Source organism: Rhopalosiphum padi, chromosome 3 (assembly GCF_020882245.1).
Source record: "Rhopalosiphum padi isolate XX-2018 chromosome 3, ASM2088224v1, whole genome shotgun sequence".
NCBI classification, from domain to species: Eukaryota; Metazoa; Arthropoda; class Insecta; order Hemiptera; family Aphididae; genus Rhopalosiphum; species Rhopalosiphum padi.
This window is the reverse complement of record NC_083599.1, coordinates 26,608,848-26,624,380: the sequence shown is the minus strand read 5'-3', so window position 1 is coordinate 26,624,380 and position 15,533 is coordinate 26,608,848. Positions and strand designations below refer to the sequence as shown.

The 15,533-nt window shown below is 26.9% G+C and overlaps 1 protein-coding gene and 1 long non-coding RNA gene across 5 annotated transcripts; both read left to right on the top strand.

Annotated features, from left to right (window-relative positions):
• The first annotated feature begins 328 nt into the window (after window positions 1-328).
• On the top strand, window positions 329-6,378 carry LOC132924541 (cytochrome P450 6k1-like). Its single transcript, XM_060988913.1, has 8 exons — window positions 329-753; window positions 1,354-1,598; window positions 2,364-2,648; window positions 3,510-3,810; window positions 5,072-5,148; window positions 5,289-5,513; window positions 5,615-5,866; window positions 5,937-6,378. The coding sequence occupies exons 2-8, from the start codon at window positions 1,367-1,369 to the stop codon at window positions 6,104-6,106; spliced, it is 1,542 nt and encodes a 513-aa protein (XP_060844896.1). The 5' UTR covers window positions 329-753; window positions 1,354-1,366; the 3' UTR covers window positions 6,107-6,378.
• Window positions 6,379-7,304: 926 nt separating this feature from the next.
• Window positions 7,305-11,948, top strand: LOC132924543 (uncharacterized). Of its 4 annotated transcripts, XR_009661339.1 has the most exons (5): window positions 7,305-8,445; window positions 9,258-9,474; window positions 10,658-10,814; window positions 10,973-11,190; window positions 11,254-11,948. It is a non-coding gene; the product is annotated as an uncharacterized LOC132924543 (long non-coding RNA). The 4 variants fall into 4 exon arrangements; XR_009661338.1 differs by having other exon boundaries at window positions 7,305-9,474; XR_009661341.1 differs by having other exon boundaries at window positions 7,305-9,474; window positions 10,946-11,190.
• Window positions 11,949-15,533: the final 3,585 nt, after the last annotated feature.

Here is a 15,533-nt window from a genome sequence, read left to right as displayed (position 1 = left end):
ATAATTCATAAAAACATACCCTGTAGAAAAAAGAATAAAACAGTAACATACACATACTACTATACTAGGTATGTTTTAAAAACAGTCATTATGAATAATGATTTATAATATTTTTCAATCTCGAATTCTCGAACACGGAATCGGACACAACGAAACCGATACACGCGGATATTATGTCATACTGTTTGGCCTCCGTTCGCCCGCTTCTTTACGTAATACGTTGTAACATATTATTATTATTATTATTATTATTATTATTCTTATCGCCGTCATTATCATTTTTTTCTTTTTTATTTATCAAGCGATTGCGACTCGTGACTACTACTCGGTCTTTTACTATCAGTCTAATATTGTTGTTAATAATTATCGCGTTGTACGTACTTTGAGTAATCGTCATAATAATAATAATAATAGTAATAGTAATAATTGTTTTGTTGTTACCACCATTGGCACTATTCACGTCCTCTTGTTGTTGTCGGCAGTCGGCGGTGCGCACGTACTAACTGACGAGATGCGTCTGTTGCAGCGCTATAATTACGTATCGACGTCGGTCTGTGGATTAAACGATTCGTCAGCGGGCGCCGCTCTACGATTACACCGACACGACGCGATCGAGACAATGTCGTCGGACCGCCGATATGCCTAAGAACGTTTTCGTCACGCGCAGTTTGTCTGAAAGTCAGTCGTCGTTTCGTTAAAATTTCCGAGCAAGTCGTGACAGAGCGTATACCGTGGACCACCGATTTGTTGTAGGTAGGTAGCCCGCCGCCGCCGTCGTCGTCCGGTATTACACTGCTATAATATCATAATATCATAATATAGTGATCGTTTTATTAATTTTCCATCGTACCGAACACCCGACGGTTTTAATCCCGCCTTTTCGTTCAAGTCCTTGGCCGTTGAGTGATAGTGGCCTTTTTTTTTCATTTTTAATACGCCATATCGATCGACAATAGTTAATTATTATTATTAATACATTTTTATCAGCGGTTATATTAATATCAATAATTACGTATTCACACTATGACTATAACAATATTATAGGTATTCAATTGTAAATTAATTATATTAGGTACCTACCTAAACTAGACGTGATGATCATTCGTAGCATTAGGAACAACGTTCAGGCTTTTGAACAGCAGTGATTGTACTATCTATACCACGAACTATCATATAAGGCTATAAATGTTGCTGTCTGTGATCTATATTTATATCTATTGTTTGTTTATTAATATATTGTGTGACTACAGGACTTTGTTCTCTCTGTTATGCTCGACTCTTTGTATTGATATTTTACTTTCCCATTATAATAAAATGTATTAATTTAAAATTTTACTTGAACATATGTTTTAGAATTTCACTCAAAATGATTTCAAAGGAAACAATATTCATGTACACAGCTTCTGCAATAGTTGTTCTGTTTACTGCCGTGTATTTATATTATAGAAATATATACAGCTACTGGAAAAAAATGGGAGTGTATCATTTGGAACCAACATTTTTTTTTGGAAATGCTAAGGATCGTGTTCTTTTCAAAAAATCATTTCACGAGTTTCACAGAGACTTGTATTTCAAGTTCAAAGGACATAGATATGCTGGTTAGTACCCTGTTTAACTATGAATTACTTTTCTTTTGTTTAATTTATTATTATATAAACCATACATTCATATAACAAATCTGTGTTATAATAACATACAGAGAGTTCTGCTTAATAGGATCACTGGTAAATAAAATCAATTTATCAACAATCAACCATTTAATAGAATCAAAAAAGAATTACTCTAACCAAGTCTTTTATTTATTCATTTAACCATTTATTAGAATAACTATGTACTTGGAAATTAAATTATAATTTAATCACTTTTATGAACATTTTATTGAATTAATTGCAAATTGATATTACCGATGTACAATTAAATTGTATTTTTGAGCTTATTAAATTATTGCTGTACATTGTATCTTTAAGTAAAGTAAGTTGTTTAAATATTTTTTTAACATACTAAGCAAACAAAAAGATTTATCAATAATGGAAAAAAATATTTCCTCATTTGTTTTGATGTGTTAGAAAAATGCATCAACTGAAATTCAAGACTCGCATATCCAATAAAAAATTGATAGTTACATTTATTTATTTTAAATGTACTTTTTGTATCATTTTAAGCATAGGTACATATTAATAATGTATTATTATATAAAAAAAAAAAAAGTTTTATGAAATCAATGCATTAATATAATCTAAATGACCTGCACCATTGTGATCACATTAACTGGAGCTCACTGAATTATGTTAAAATTATAATTATACATTAAATATTTAAAATTTCAAACTCCAATAAATAAATAACTTGTTTCTTTGTTTTAGGATATTATCTCGGTCGCCGAGCATCATTGATTATCCTTGACCCAGACATTATCAAATGTATTATGATTAAAGATTTTAATCATTTTACGGACCGCCAAACAATGAAATTTCGAACATCAGAATATATTACTGAAATGTTGATTAATCTTAAAGGTTCCAAATGGAAACGAATGAGAGGTCAATTAACACCAGCATTTACTTCAGGCAAACTTAGAACTATGGAGCATTTCGTGGATATTTGTTGTAACAATATGAGTGATTTTTTAAATGAAAATATCAAAAGTGGTAATTATAAACACATAACTTTAATTTATTATAATATATATTAATTTGTATTTAAATGTGTATTCAAAGTATATGGTAGTTTAGTGTGGAAGTAAAAGTAGCTTGGTAGTTTATATTGTCTCAGGGATGAGTAATTGACAGCCCGCGTACCATTTTTAACTAGCCTGTGCTACATTTCAAATTACTTTATAAAAATATAAAATGTTAGGATTTTTTTGTATTTTATTTTATTATATTTATAAAATCAACATTATGTTTATCATGAAACATAGATATGAATTATTTTATTAATTAATACCACATGTATTAATAAATTAATAATTAAATATAAAAAATAAATGTTAATTGTAAATTTTCCTTTTTTTCTTTCTATATTCTCTGACCCGCTAGATAGATTTTAACTTTAAAAAAATTAGCTCTCTAGTAGCATTGCATTTCTGGTCTCTGTTATATATGAACATTTATTTTATCACATATATTAAATATATATTTTTAACACCTATATATTTTGTCAATCAATAATGACTAAAGAATTAAATTGCAATTTCTCACATGTTTATATTATATGACCAATTTAATTTTTTACTAAAGTATGTGATCTTAATAGATAAATCAGTTATTGTATTTATTTACAGATACCAATTAAAAAATATATGTATATAGCTTAAGCCATAACATTCTTCTTAATATTTGATAATAGTACATTTTTAATTAATTTCTTTGTTTATAGGAGCATAACATATCTTATAATAATGATTTTTTAGATTCTGATAAAACTTAGTACATTTTAATATTAAAATATTAATTATTTTAACATTTAATAATATAATACAATTAGTTTGATATAAATTTGGTTTGCAGAACAAGGTTATGATTTGGAAATGAAAGATTTTTTTGGCAAATTCACCTTGGATGTTATTGCAACTTGTGCGTTTGGAGTGGAATCAAATTCATTGAAAGATGAGAACGGTGGTTTTGCCAGTCGTGTTTCTAAATTTGCTAGCTTAAGTATTATGAAACGTCTATCCCTCTACATAGTACTACTCTTTATGCCTGGTATTGCACGATTTGTGCCATTATCTTTTTTTAATATGGAAGTGATACAATTCTTAGCTAATGTGATCAAAGAAGCAAAAAAATGTAGACAATCCACTGGACAAAAGTATGTACATTGTCACTTATGCATTTTAAATCTAAAATATGATTATAACATATTATATAACTGAATAATCATTTTTTTTTTTTTTGTTAAAAGTATTATATTTTTATTATAATTAAAAATAATACATTTTTCATTTATAGGTCTTTTTTATTATTAATTAATGTACTAATATTATTAATTCAACTTTTTTAAATGTATTGAAAAGATGCTTCACTTGCTTGCATACATGTATTGTCTTTCTCTTACAAACGCACAACATAACAAATTTGCGTTCAGTAGAATCTATTTTATGTTGTGAGCTTTAACCCGTCAATAGGCGCGTTAGTATTTGTTACACAATCAGGCGTGTATGAGCATGGCACTCACTTCTCCTATTTTTACTATTAAAAATGGTTATTCGAAGTATAAGTAAAAATTCCAGTATGAATAATTAATTAGGACCACTGATTATTTATTATGAATCTGATTTTGCTTCTGAACCCGATTGACCAGATTTACATTTACATTATAGTAAATATAGCGTGGCACTCACTTTTGTTGGGACTGGCCATTTCAATCCATTGTCATTTCAACACAAGACTTTGGATTGGGTTATATTATTTATAGAAAAATTCACAGGTATGATAACATAAGGTATAAATAGATATCAACAATATTAAAATTAAATTAAAGCCAATAGTGGCAAAAATAGAAATTGAGTCGCTCATACGCAACTACTGACGGTTTAACTTCAAAGTAAAAATATAATCATAAGGTTTTATTAATATTATAATTTTTATGTGAGTTATGATCATTTTAAAGTTGTAATATTTTACTTAGCTATAATTCATTTCAAAATGATAATAGGTAAATTTGCTCTTATATTAGTTAACAGCACAAAATTGATTCTACTGACAGCAAATTTGCTATGTTACATGTTTGTAAAATAGAGATAGCACATGGGGTGTAGTATTATCTTAAATATTATGAATTACATTTTTATCAAGTTTCATATATAAATAATAAACAATAATGGTGTAATTAATTATTTATATTAATAATAAAATATAATGTATTATTATAATTATTAAAAAATAATAATAATAATTTAATATACCGCGTGTCCGCGGAAACAGGATACACTATATCACTTATTACCATGTAAATATTTTTCAATTCTGTTTCAAGTATACCCTGTTTTTATAGATACACGGTATTTCATAATATTTATTATTCTAAAAAAGAATTATTTTTTCATTGTTTTTTATTGCTTTTTTTTAAGGCGAAACGATTTCTTGCAGTTATTACTGGATAGTGAAACTGATTTAGATAAAAATGATAAAAACAAATCCAAAGACGGTAAATCAATTTTTAAGTTTTTATTAGTTTTGATTAAAAAAAATATATATATATATACCCAACTCAACAATTTCTCCTTATAATTATTATAATAGGCATGTATCAAATATTAAGAATATGCAAATGATGGTTGATTTCAGATGTATTGACGGAAGCTCAAGTGGTTGCTCAATCTATATTGTTTTTGATTGCTGGATTTGAGACATCAAGTACATTATTAACTTTCACATGTTATGAGTTGGCAATAAATCAAACCATACAGGTTAAATTAAGAGAAGAAATATGTTCAGTCTTAGAACGATACAATGGAAAATGCTCTTATGAAGCCATGCAAGAAATGCCTTTGTTAGACATGGTGTTAATGGGTATGTATCATGCTAGCTGTATTGATAAAACTAATCAGAAAAAAATCAATCATATATATTTTGTGAAAAAAAATAATAATAAATTTTTTATACCTACGTAGAAACCTTAAGAATGCATCCACCTGTAGCACAATTAGAACGTGTCAGTACTCAAGACTATATGGTTCCTGATTCTAACTTATTATTGAAAAAAGGCATGACTGTTCAAATACCTGTCATTGGGTTACACTATGATCCGGAATACTATCCAGAGCCTTATAAATTTGATCCAAATCGATTTTCTCCAGAAGAGAAAGCTAAACGTTCACATTATGTATTTTTACCGTTTGGAACTGGACCAAGAAATTGCATTGGTATGTGTATTAAATAAATATTTACACCTATTATAACTGTAATGTGATGTTATTTTATATGTTTTATTAGGTCTACGATTTGCTTTAATGAGTACGAAGAGAGGAATGGTACATCTCTTAAAAGACTTTTCAATTGATCTGAGTAACCAAATGACTGTGCCTTATGAATACAGCAAACACTCAATGCTGCTTAAGGCAAAGGATGGTATAAGGCTGTCATTCAATAAGTTGAGTACATAGTAAAAATAGTTTGGCCAACTACTTAAGATTTAACATATTTGTGGGCTGTGTTAAATTTATTTGAAACTAAAGTTATCAGTTTATTTCTCAGTTTTCTCTATTGCTATTGTAAATAATTCAAAAATGTGACGTATTTACACTTTTTTTTTTTAAAATAGACTTTATTTTTATATACTTACTTATTACTGGTTTTTAAAATTTTATTGTTTGTTTATATAAGTTAAATTTTATATTATATTAATATTGTTGAATATAATATTTTATTATTTTAACTTGGCGAGTTTTAAAAATATTTTGAAGAAATAACTGTGATCCATAGTTAGAGAACTTCTTGTTTTTAACTATTTCAGTGATACATTACAATTTATATAAATTTAAAACCGATTGTTAATCTGTTTAAATGTAGTCAAGCTTTTGTATCAATCCACTGGTAAATGTATTAGCATAAACTATAAGTTAGTAATAATTTAATATTATTAATGAAAATTCATCCAATCTGGAATAATAGAAAATCATTTAAAAACTAAACCTTTGATATAGATCAATGAATCTACACAAATTAATATATTTTTTAAATTAGAAATGATTGTAATACATCTTTTTCTTTAATGTACTATATTAGGTATAGAAAATAGATACATATTTATTGTTTACTTCAATTTACAATTAATCATAAAATTGTTAATGTGGATTATGCATTCATACTAGTGTTATCACTTATAATAAAAAAATAACTAAAGGTGTTATTACTAATAGCTCTCTGCATGGGTGTCCCCAGACATTATTCTAGGGGGAGGGCAAGTGCCCCGTCTTGCCCTCCCCCCTGGGAACTCCCATGGCTATCTATCAAAAACTAAGTGTTGAAGATGATAGGTGATTAGATCTTATTGTATATTTTATAAAATCTATAAATCTGTTGCAAACTTATGCAGGAGTGCATATAATTTGTTCCGCCCATTTTATAAGCTAAAAAGGCAGTCTTGAACTCTACCCTAAATTATTATCATTTTTTTTATGATACTTATGCATTTTAACAAAGAATATATTTTTATTAAATTATTATGTTATTAACGGATTAATAGCTGATTAATATGTTTGTCGCAATCATCCATTTTTTTGTAAGTTCAGTATTATTGGAATAGCATGAAAAACTACATTTTTAAAATATCTTCTATTCATTTTGCAATTATTATAAAAATCACATTTATCACTGAACATTTTAATAATTATTAAAGAAAATAATACTAAGTATATGTTTGATATAATTTTTTATTATTATTGCAATAGTACGACGGTGCTGTTGGACCCGTTGTTTGCATGAATTACCATTTAATTTTTTTTTATTGATATTTATATTCAATAAATTCGAATCTAAGGAGTCACCCTACCCTTTGATTTGTGTTTGCAGTTGCCTTCGGCATGTATAGTAGTGTGGGTAAGGAGCTGTGATATTTATATTTGTTTATTTATTTTTTTGAGTGTAGCCAAATTGGTCCAGTCGCTTCTAGGCAGAATTTGGTCTATATTAGTTTGTATCTATATGCGAATAATATATAATACCTATAGATTAAAGGTATTCAAAATATGCATCACAGGATGAAAAAGTTTGAATACCTCTGCTAATTGCTATAGTATAATAATTGTATACTTTATTTTATTCGTGTATTTAAAAAAAGGCGCGTAATGGTGCGTTATAGTGGCGCCATCGCTACCGCCACCTGATTGTATTAATTTCACGCATTGGGAATCGAAATACGTTCGGTGCTGGCGGGTGCTGCAATGAGCGTCGCTCGTAGGGCTCGGGATGGACCGGAACACAGTCAATCGTGATAAACTTTGTCGCATGCGATAAAACGTTTATCACATAAAAATCATATCATATAGTTCGATGATAAAAATAAATATTTGGTATTCTTGAAATTGAAAAGATATTTGACTAGCCAAACGAAAAATAATATTCGACTGCTTGTTTATATTGGGTATAACGGTATAGATTAAGAAAAACCTTAATCCCATGATAATGTATGAAATGTGATATCAATTTTCACATTATACAACAGAAAATAGAAATAATTAATTCCTATTCTTATCGATCATCGCTTTGTTATTTTACGTTTTGTAATTTGCTTGGTATTAATCCGTAATTAATTGATTTTCTTCGATTACAATGGCAAATTTTGAGTTATAATAATTTTTGGTCATAAGTTCGACTAAAGATTTCATCTGTCATTGAATTGGTCTTGATTTGGACATTTTAATTTTAATAATAATTAGGGCTGTGAATTTGTAGGAAAGTGCATTTTTTTGGCGTGATTGTGAAAGTTGTGAAACGTTGCTTTGTAAGTATTCTGTGTAAGAATTATGTAGGAAACAATAAATCCATTTATAAAACTTTTATTTTGCATTTTTTGACGTATCGTTGTAAGTTTGATGTTTTAAAAATAATAATTGGAAATTGTATACAATTGAAAAACGGTAAATCGCGCTTATCAGTTATTGCTTATTGAAATAAAATATTATTCGTAGCCGCAGTACTAGTCGTAGCAGTAGTACACCTACTAGATAACCGTGGCTTATACTATAGGTACGTGCTCGTATAATTTCGGGTAGTCAGAAGTCACTAGTCAGGTTAGTTCCAGTCGTTCCATACTTAAACCAAAACCAAATACTATGGATAGATCTATATTCTATAGTATTTTCTTTCATAATCATTTCCGTTTTGTCCGTTCCTCAGAGGTTCACAGGTAAATTGGAACCTTATGGAGTATTATTTATAATTCAATAGTGTTCTGTAGTTGAGGCGTTGACGATATTATATATACCTACAAAAAATGTATTGAAGTAGAATTGAGATTTTATCATTATCAACTATAACCGTACGTCATGAATGTCATATGAGTTACGTGTCTCCGTGTATGTATTAGTCAGTCTATATCGTAGACCTCATACTAGTACAGTCTATACAGTTGTGTCAATGTCATGAATTAAGATAATATCTATTATCTATATATTAAATTAATTCATGGTCAATGTCCAATAATGCATATCTAACATGAGAAAAATGTAGTCATTGTGTGGTGTGTACATTGTGTCACTGTACACAATGTGTCGACGTCATCCTAGTTTGTTAAGATCATTTAAACTGTTTTAGTTTTTCACCGTGTTGCTCACATACAAAATCTCGTACCCACTGGTGGGCGCTCGCCTGAAACAGCGTTTTAATTTGGCATAAGTACCATGCTCCGTGTACTCGTGGGATCATGTCCCTATTAAACAATATCTGGCTTTGGATGACCAGGAAACCCAAAGTTCCCGAACTGCCAAAAGATGTTTTTCTTGAAAAAAATGTGATGGATAATATCTTTTGGGTAAGTTTGAAGTTTTATAAAATTAGTTATTAGTATATTACCCATATCTCCTATCAATATGCTATAATTTTATGAAAATTGCTTGGGTACTAAATAACAAAATAAATGTTATAATTTCATTAAAGGTAATAATGCACTATTTTAATTTTGAATGGTTTTATTGTACTTGTATGGTAATATTGTACCTATTAAATTACCTCTTTGAAATACTAATGTATCTATATTTTAATATTAGCCATGTATGACTATTTATACAATACATATAAATTAATATATAGAAAATAATAAATATACGCTTCGGAATACGAATATAAAAAATGAAATTATTGATACATATTGATATTTAGGTAAAGCTTCAATAATAAAATAGGTAGGCATGTGTTAAATTTAAATTCAATGCTATATTATTATGTATACAAAAAATAATTTTGAACAAAAACCAACTGTCGGCATATAACATTGAAAAAAATGTACTTAAATAAAAAAAATGCAATTTAATGTATTTAATGTACTTATTTACTCCTTTATAGACTTCTATTCCATGATATATTTTTCAATATTGCCATTAAAATAATTTATTTTACTAACAGCAGGTCGATTTAATGATTTAATTTTTTCCAAAAACATTGCATTTATTATATTATTAGTAAGTATTATAATGATATATATTTATACCATATTATATTATTGTTATTAGTTTTTGAATTACTACCATACCATAGAATAGTGTGAATAGGTTCATGGAATAAATAGGTAATATTTTAAAACTAATCTACGTGTTTTGAAAATTTCATTACATATCTATAATAAAATTCAAAATATTCGTAAAATAACTAATAGTATTTTTGAATTTTAACAAAATAATTTATTTTGTTATTGTATCATTTAAATACGTGATTTCATTAAAATCATACAACTTGTATAGGATCTTGTATATTTTTAAGAATAAACACAAATAATTTTTATCCACATTTATAGAAAAAAAATTGAAAATGTTTCATGCTTATAGATAGCTCAAAAAGAGTCAAACTATTTTGAAATTAATAATATAAAAATTTGGTGAAAAACTCAAGTTGTTTTTTTAAACACAACAAAATATTAAAAGTTGTTAAGATGAAATTATTTTACGATAGAATATCCAATGTCATGCTTATAAAATTTAATTATTTTTTATTAATTCTAGATTATTCCATTTCTTCAGCAATATGTACAAGAAAGAATACATTTTGAGAGTTCAGGTGAATATCTTATTTGAAGAATACCCAATATTTCTGAGCTACAACTGGTGATTGGTGATCGAGCTGTGGTTACAGATCTACCAAACTGTACTAAAAGACTTTGTAAGTAATTTATTAAACAGATATTTAATACAATTTTGAATGTGATTCAGGTCTCTAAAATGTTCATAGTTAGAAGTAGATCATAAACTTTGCTCTTAATAATTGGAGATCCATTTACAATACAATTTTAGTTTCATTGGAAGATGATATTGTTACAGTCAAGGTGTTCAATGTGGACAGATTCAACCCAATTATATTTTTAAAGTAATTCCCGTGGTGAAGTGTACAAACGGCAAAGAAGGTTAGATTAGACTTCAGTAACCAGTGAAAGAAAAAATATTTAATGTTGAATGTATGGAGTTAGTGAAATAAGTAAATTGCTCACATTCAATAAATATTTAACATCATAAAGCGATAACACCAAAAAATTAACCAAGTAATTAAGTAATAATTTATTATTGAAAAAGCATACTTACACTTAAATAATATTTTACTATAGTGGTATCAAATGCATTCAGATTTTAAAACTTTGGTGAAATTAGTCAAACCAACATTCCAAGAAGATGAGATCAAACAGGCAAAATCCTGATTTGCATATTGGTCTAAAGAAGACATGGTAATCTAATTAGAGGATTATTTTATATTCAATATTAAGCACACATTGAATGAGTAATAACAGGTTCAATTTTGTACAACAGACAGAACTCGTTCCATAGCAAATGTGTTGTACAATATGCCATGATGCTAGCCTACAATGCCTACATCTATGCCTGTGGATATAGAAAAATTAACAGCCGATTTTTCCAAATTGTAAAATTGAGAGTTAAAAATGATTATAAGTTATAATAAAATATAAATACTTATTTGATAGGTACTGTATATTATATATATATATAGTTTTTCAGATTCTAAAATCTAAATTCATGTCCATGTAACTGACAGAACTGTCAACTGAAGTCCAAGTCATACTGTATTATTTTATTACGATAATAATAGTGATAAATGATTAGGTACCGTTTGTGGTAGTTTATTGATAACGTTTGTCACTTCTTACTTCATAATTTTTATACAACAGTTAAAACTTAAAAGATAAACTAAATTTAAATACATATAGAATTATTTCAATCAAGTTGATATTTTTAGACATTGTAATTTGTGCATTTTAATTTTTGTCAACTGGTTGTTTTCGTCTGAAAATGTTTGCATTTGTTTTTAACTGATATTAGAAAACATAATTTGATACATTTATCTATTTACACTTAGAAGGTATTTATTACTTGTTCAGATCATAAAAAATTATATTTTTGTCAACATTACATTACATTACATTTTATTTATATGAAAATAATTATACATATTTTGGACCTAACTAGGACTTAAAATTTAAAATTAGCTTTTTTATTACAATCCAATGTGTATTATTATTATTCATTTATTTAATTTTTATTTAGCCCATGTGATCCATCTTCTTCAATCTGTTTAAGACAAAAGTTTATTGAAGTATACACTTATTAACTAATTAGAATAAAGTAAATGTTTAATTATTACTCTAAAAGTTACTGTACCTAAGACTGCAATTTATATTATAATTAAATTATATTCTCAATATTGATATTTTAACGTTTGATGGTACATTTTTATTTTAATGAAAAGTGATACAATTCAGCAAATTTCAGTATCTTAATATTTAGATTTGCTAATGTATTTAAAATTATTTTATTTTAATTAGTTTAATTATTGACTCATGAGTAATAATTTCATAAAATTCAATATTTCCTTGATAAATATTTGCATATATGGTTTTTGTTGGTTTGTGTTAATAAAGTTATACAATTTATAAATTGTTAATGTCTCGCAGTTATATTTTACAAGATTATTCATACAAAAGCCAACATTTTGAGCTTATAATAAATGCCTTATCACTATTTTATACTAATTTGTTTTAAACATTGGTCGCATTTAATAGTGTAATAAATAAGGTGCTGATTTATATGTATTTAAAACTAAAAAATATGTACATATATATTATTAATTAAATTATTGATTAAAAATACAAGTAAAAAATAAAAATTATTATTTAATAAAAACTAGTGTATTATTGTGTATACAATATACACAGTACAGTTTTAACTATACGCAAATTACATACCTACTAAATTATTCATTGAAGTAGGTATAAGATCATCGCCGTCAACAAAACAATGGGCAACCATGCACTGTTTTAAGTTCTGTTGAATTAAACGTTTAATAAAAATATAAATTAAAATATGTAATAATAAGACATCAAGACATGTTAGTATTTAAAAACTAGATTAAGAAAACAATTGTGTAAAACAATATAACAGTTAGTGTAATCATTTTTAAGCATATTGTAACTAGGGTAAGATAACAATAATATTACAAATAGTATAATTTTATACATAGTCAATAAGATAACTAGGTTAAACATTAAATCAACGATATAATATAAATAATATATAAGGATAATGGGACGACCAAAGAGGGGTCGCCAATAGTGGTGATCGTGTGACTTGGTTATCACTAGATGCCGAACGTTAATAAAGTATTTACAATATTTTGCTGTTAGTTTATTGTGTACATTCAAGTGATCGGCATATTCGACAGTTCTCAAATGTAAATCGACGTCGAGTGGGGTGCAATACGTTCTTGTAGGGGCTCTAGAACTTTCATGTTAACAGAAGTTATAGGTGCAAATTTGAAAGCTTCTAATTCAACAGGACTGAAATCATGGCAAGTTTGTGTATTGCTGCCATTATGAACATTTGACTTACATTTATATTTTACACATAGGTTATTTACACAGAACTAACCATTTTTAACTAATTTGAGTATGTGAATATTCAAACATGATTTTTAAGTAATTTGTTCAAACATTGGTACCACATTTAATTGTGTAATAAATATAGTGAAATAGTAACTTAGTAAATTTAGTTTAGGTACCATACACTAAACACATCTTTATGTATCGCTTATTTTTGACTAAAATATACTAAATGACAACAATAATTTGTCTTAATACCATCAAAGTTGTACATATTTCCAATATCTTCACATTTATGAAAATTAAAAAATAAGATAGTCTTTCAAAAATAATAAATTTGCTTTTAACTTTAGTGAAAATACTTACTAATTACGTTTGATGTCATGATTGGGACTTTGATGTTATTATAATTAAATTAAAAACTCATATTATATAATATTTATATCTTATATAATAAAACGTAAAAAATATAAAACTATAAATTTTGAATTTATGTAATATGCAACTATGAATTTTGCATATTATATGGCTTTTACTTATGAGAGGAAAACATTTTTAATATAAATATAGTTTAAAAATTAAAATTCATTATTACATACATTATTATGGGGTCTAGGACATTTCGCCGCCGGACTATTCGCCGCGAAGAGAATCTCCCCACGATATATCATTATAAGAACTTTGCAATAATTTTGATATGTTCCTCAATTTAAATCAAGTACATTTTATTACCCCCATGGTCTCACACTTAAATTTGCAGCTTTAATTTGCGTTTGTGCATAAGCAGCCATGCACTGCTTGTACACTCTGGGGCAGAAGACTTTTTTAAAGTGCATTTAATAGGCGTAACTAGTGCTTTAAGTTAGGGGGGCTAGATTAAAATGTTTTATAGCAAATATTTTTTAATTAAATTATTATTTATTATTTCTAATGGTGTTTACGTGTTTACAACTGACTTGAATGATTATACAATTATACTACTTTTATATTGTATTAGGCAAAAATAAAGTTAATACTAATATTTACCATTACTACAATTACCCAACAATTCTGGGGGGCTGAAGCCCCCCCCAAGCCCCTCTTAGTTACGCCTATGAAATGTGCATAATATGAACAAAGTCCCGCAAAACAACACTTTTTGAAAGAAAAAATAACAACATAATATTTTGTATGTACGATCTATGTTTACGGATTAATATTATGTATTTATGTGATAAGAATTATGAAACTATTATAGGTTTAGTTTTCGTTTTTAATAAACACGTTTTTATAAAAACGTTTTTAATTTTCAATATAAAAAAAAAAAAATTTGGAAAACCTATTATTTTCTAGGTAATAAAAATGAATATTCTGAATGGAATCTAAATTATCACTGTATTTATTAATAAATTGATTAATGCATAGTGGCATAGAAGACTTCTCTTAATACCAGCATTCAACATAGGTACCTAAGTCGTATATAGGTAAGTATTTGATTTATATTTGGTGACGAGGTAACCCATTGACCGTGGTGGCGTGGTATCATAATATATTATATACATCATTATAAGATAGGTATAAATTATAAGTAAATAAGCAAATAAAAACACAAAAAAGTTATAGTAAAAACTAAAAGTTGATGTGGAAAGTTAAAATAATCGCGTCGAACTCGGAACTACTATAATACAACTGAAACTATACTGTTATTTTTTTGACTTAATATAAATTATAATGTGTAATTTTTCCCACTACTTCATCTATTATTATTTATTTATTATTAATTTGTGTGGTCGATTATACTATGTTATATAATTATATGTACCTAGGTTTATATTGGTTAATCATTATAATATACGCGTAAGTAGATGTTATTAGTTTAAAATTAAATTGTATTCGCTAATAATCATGTACACATTTGTGCAAGAACAACAATAACGTGCATTGTTTAGTTTAAATTTAATTTTTTTATTTACCAAATACATAAATATTTATTTATGTATATTAATGTATTTTCTAAA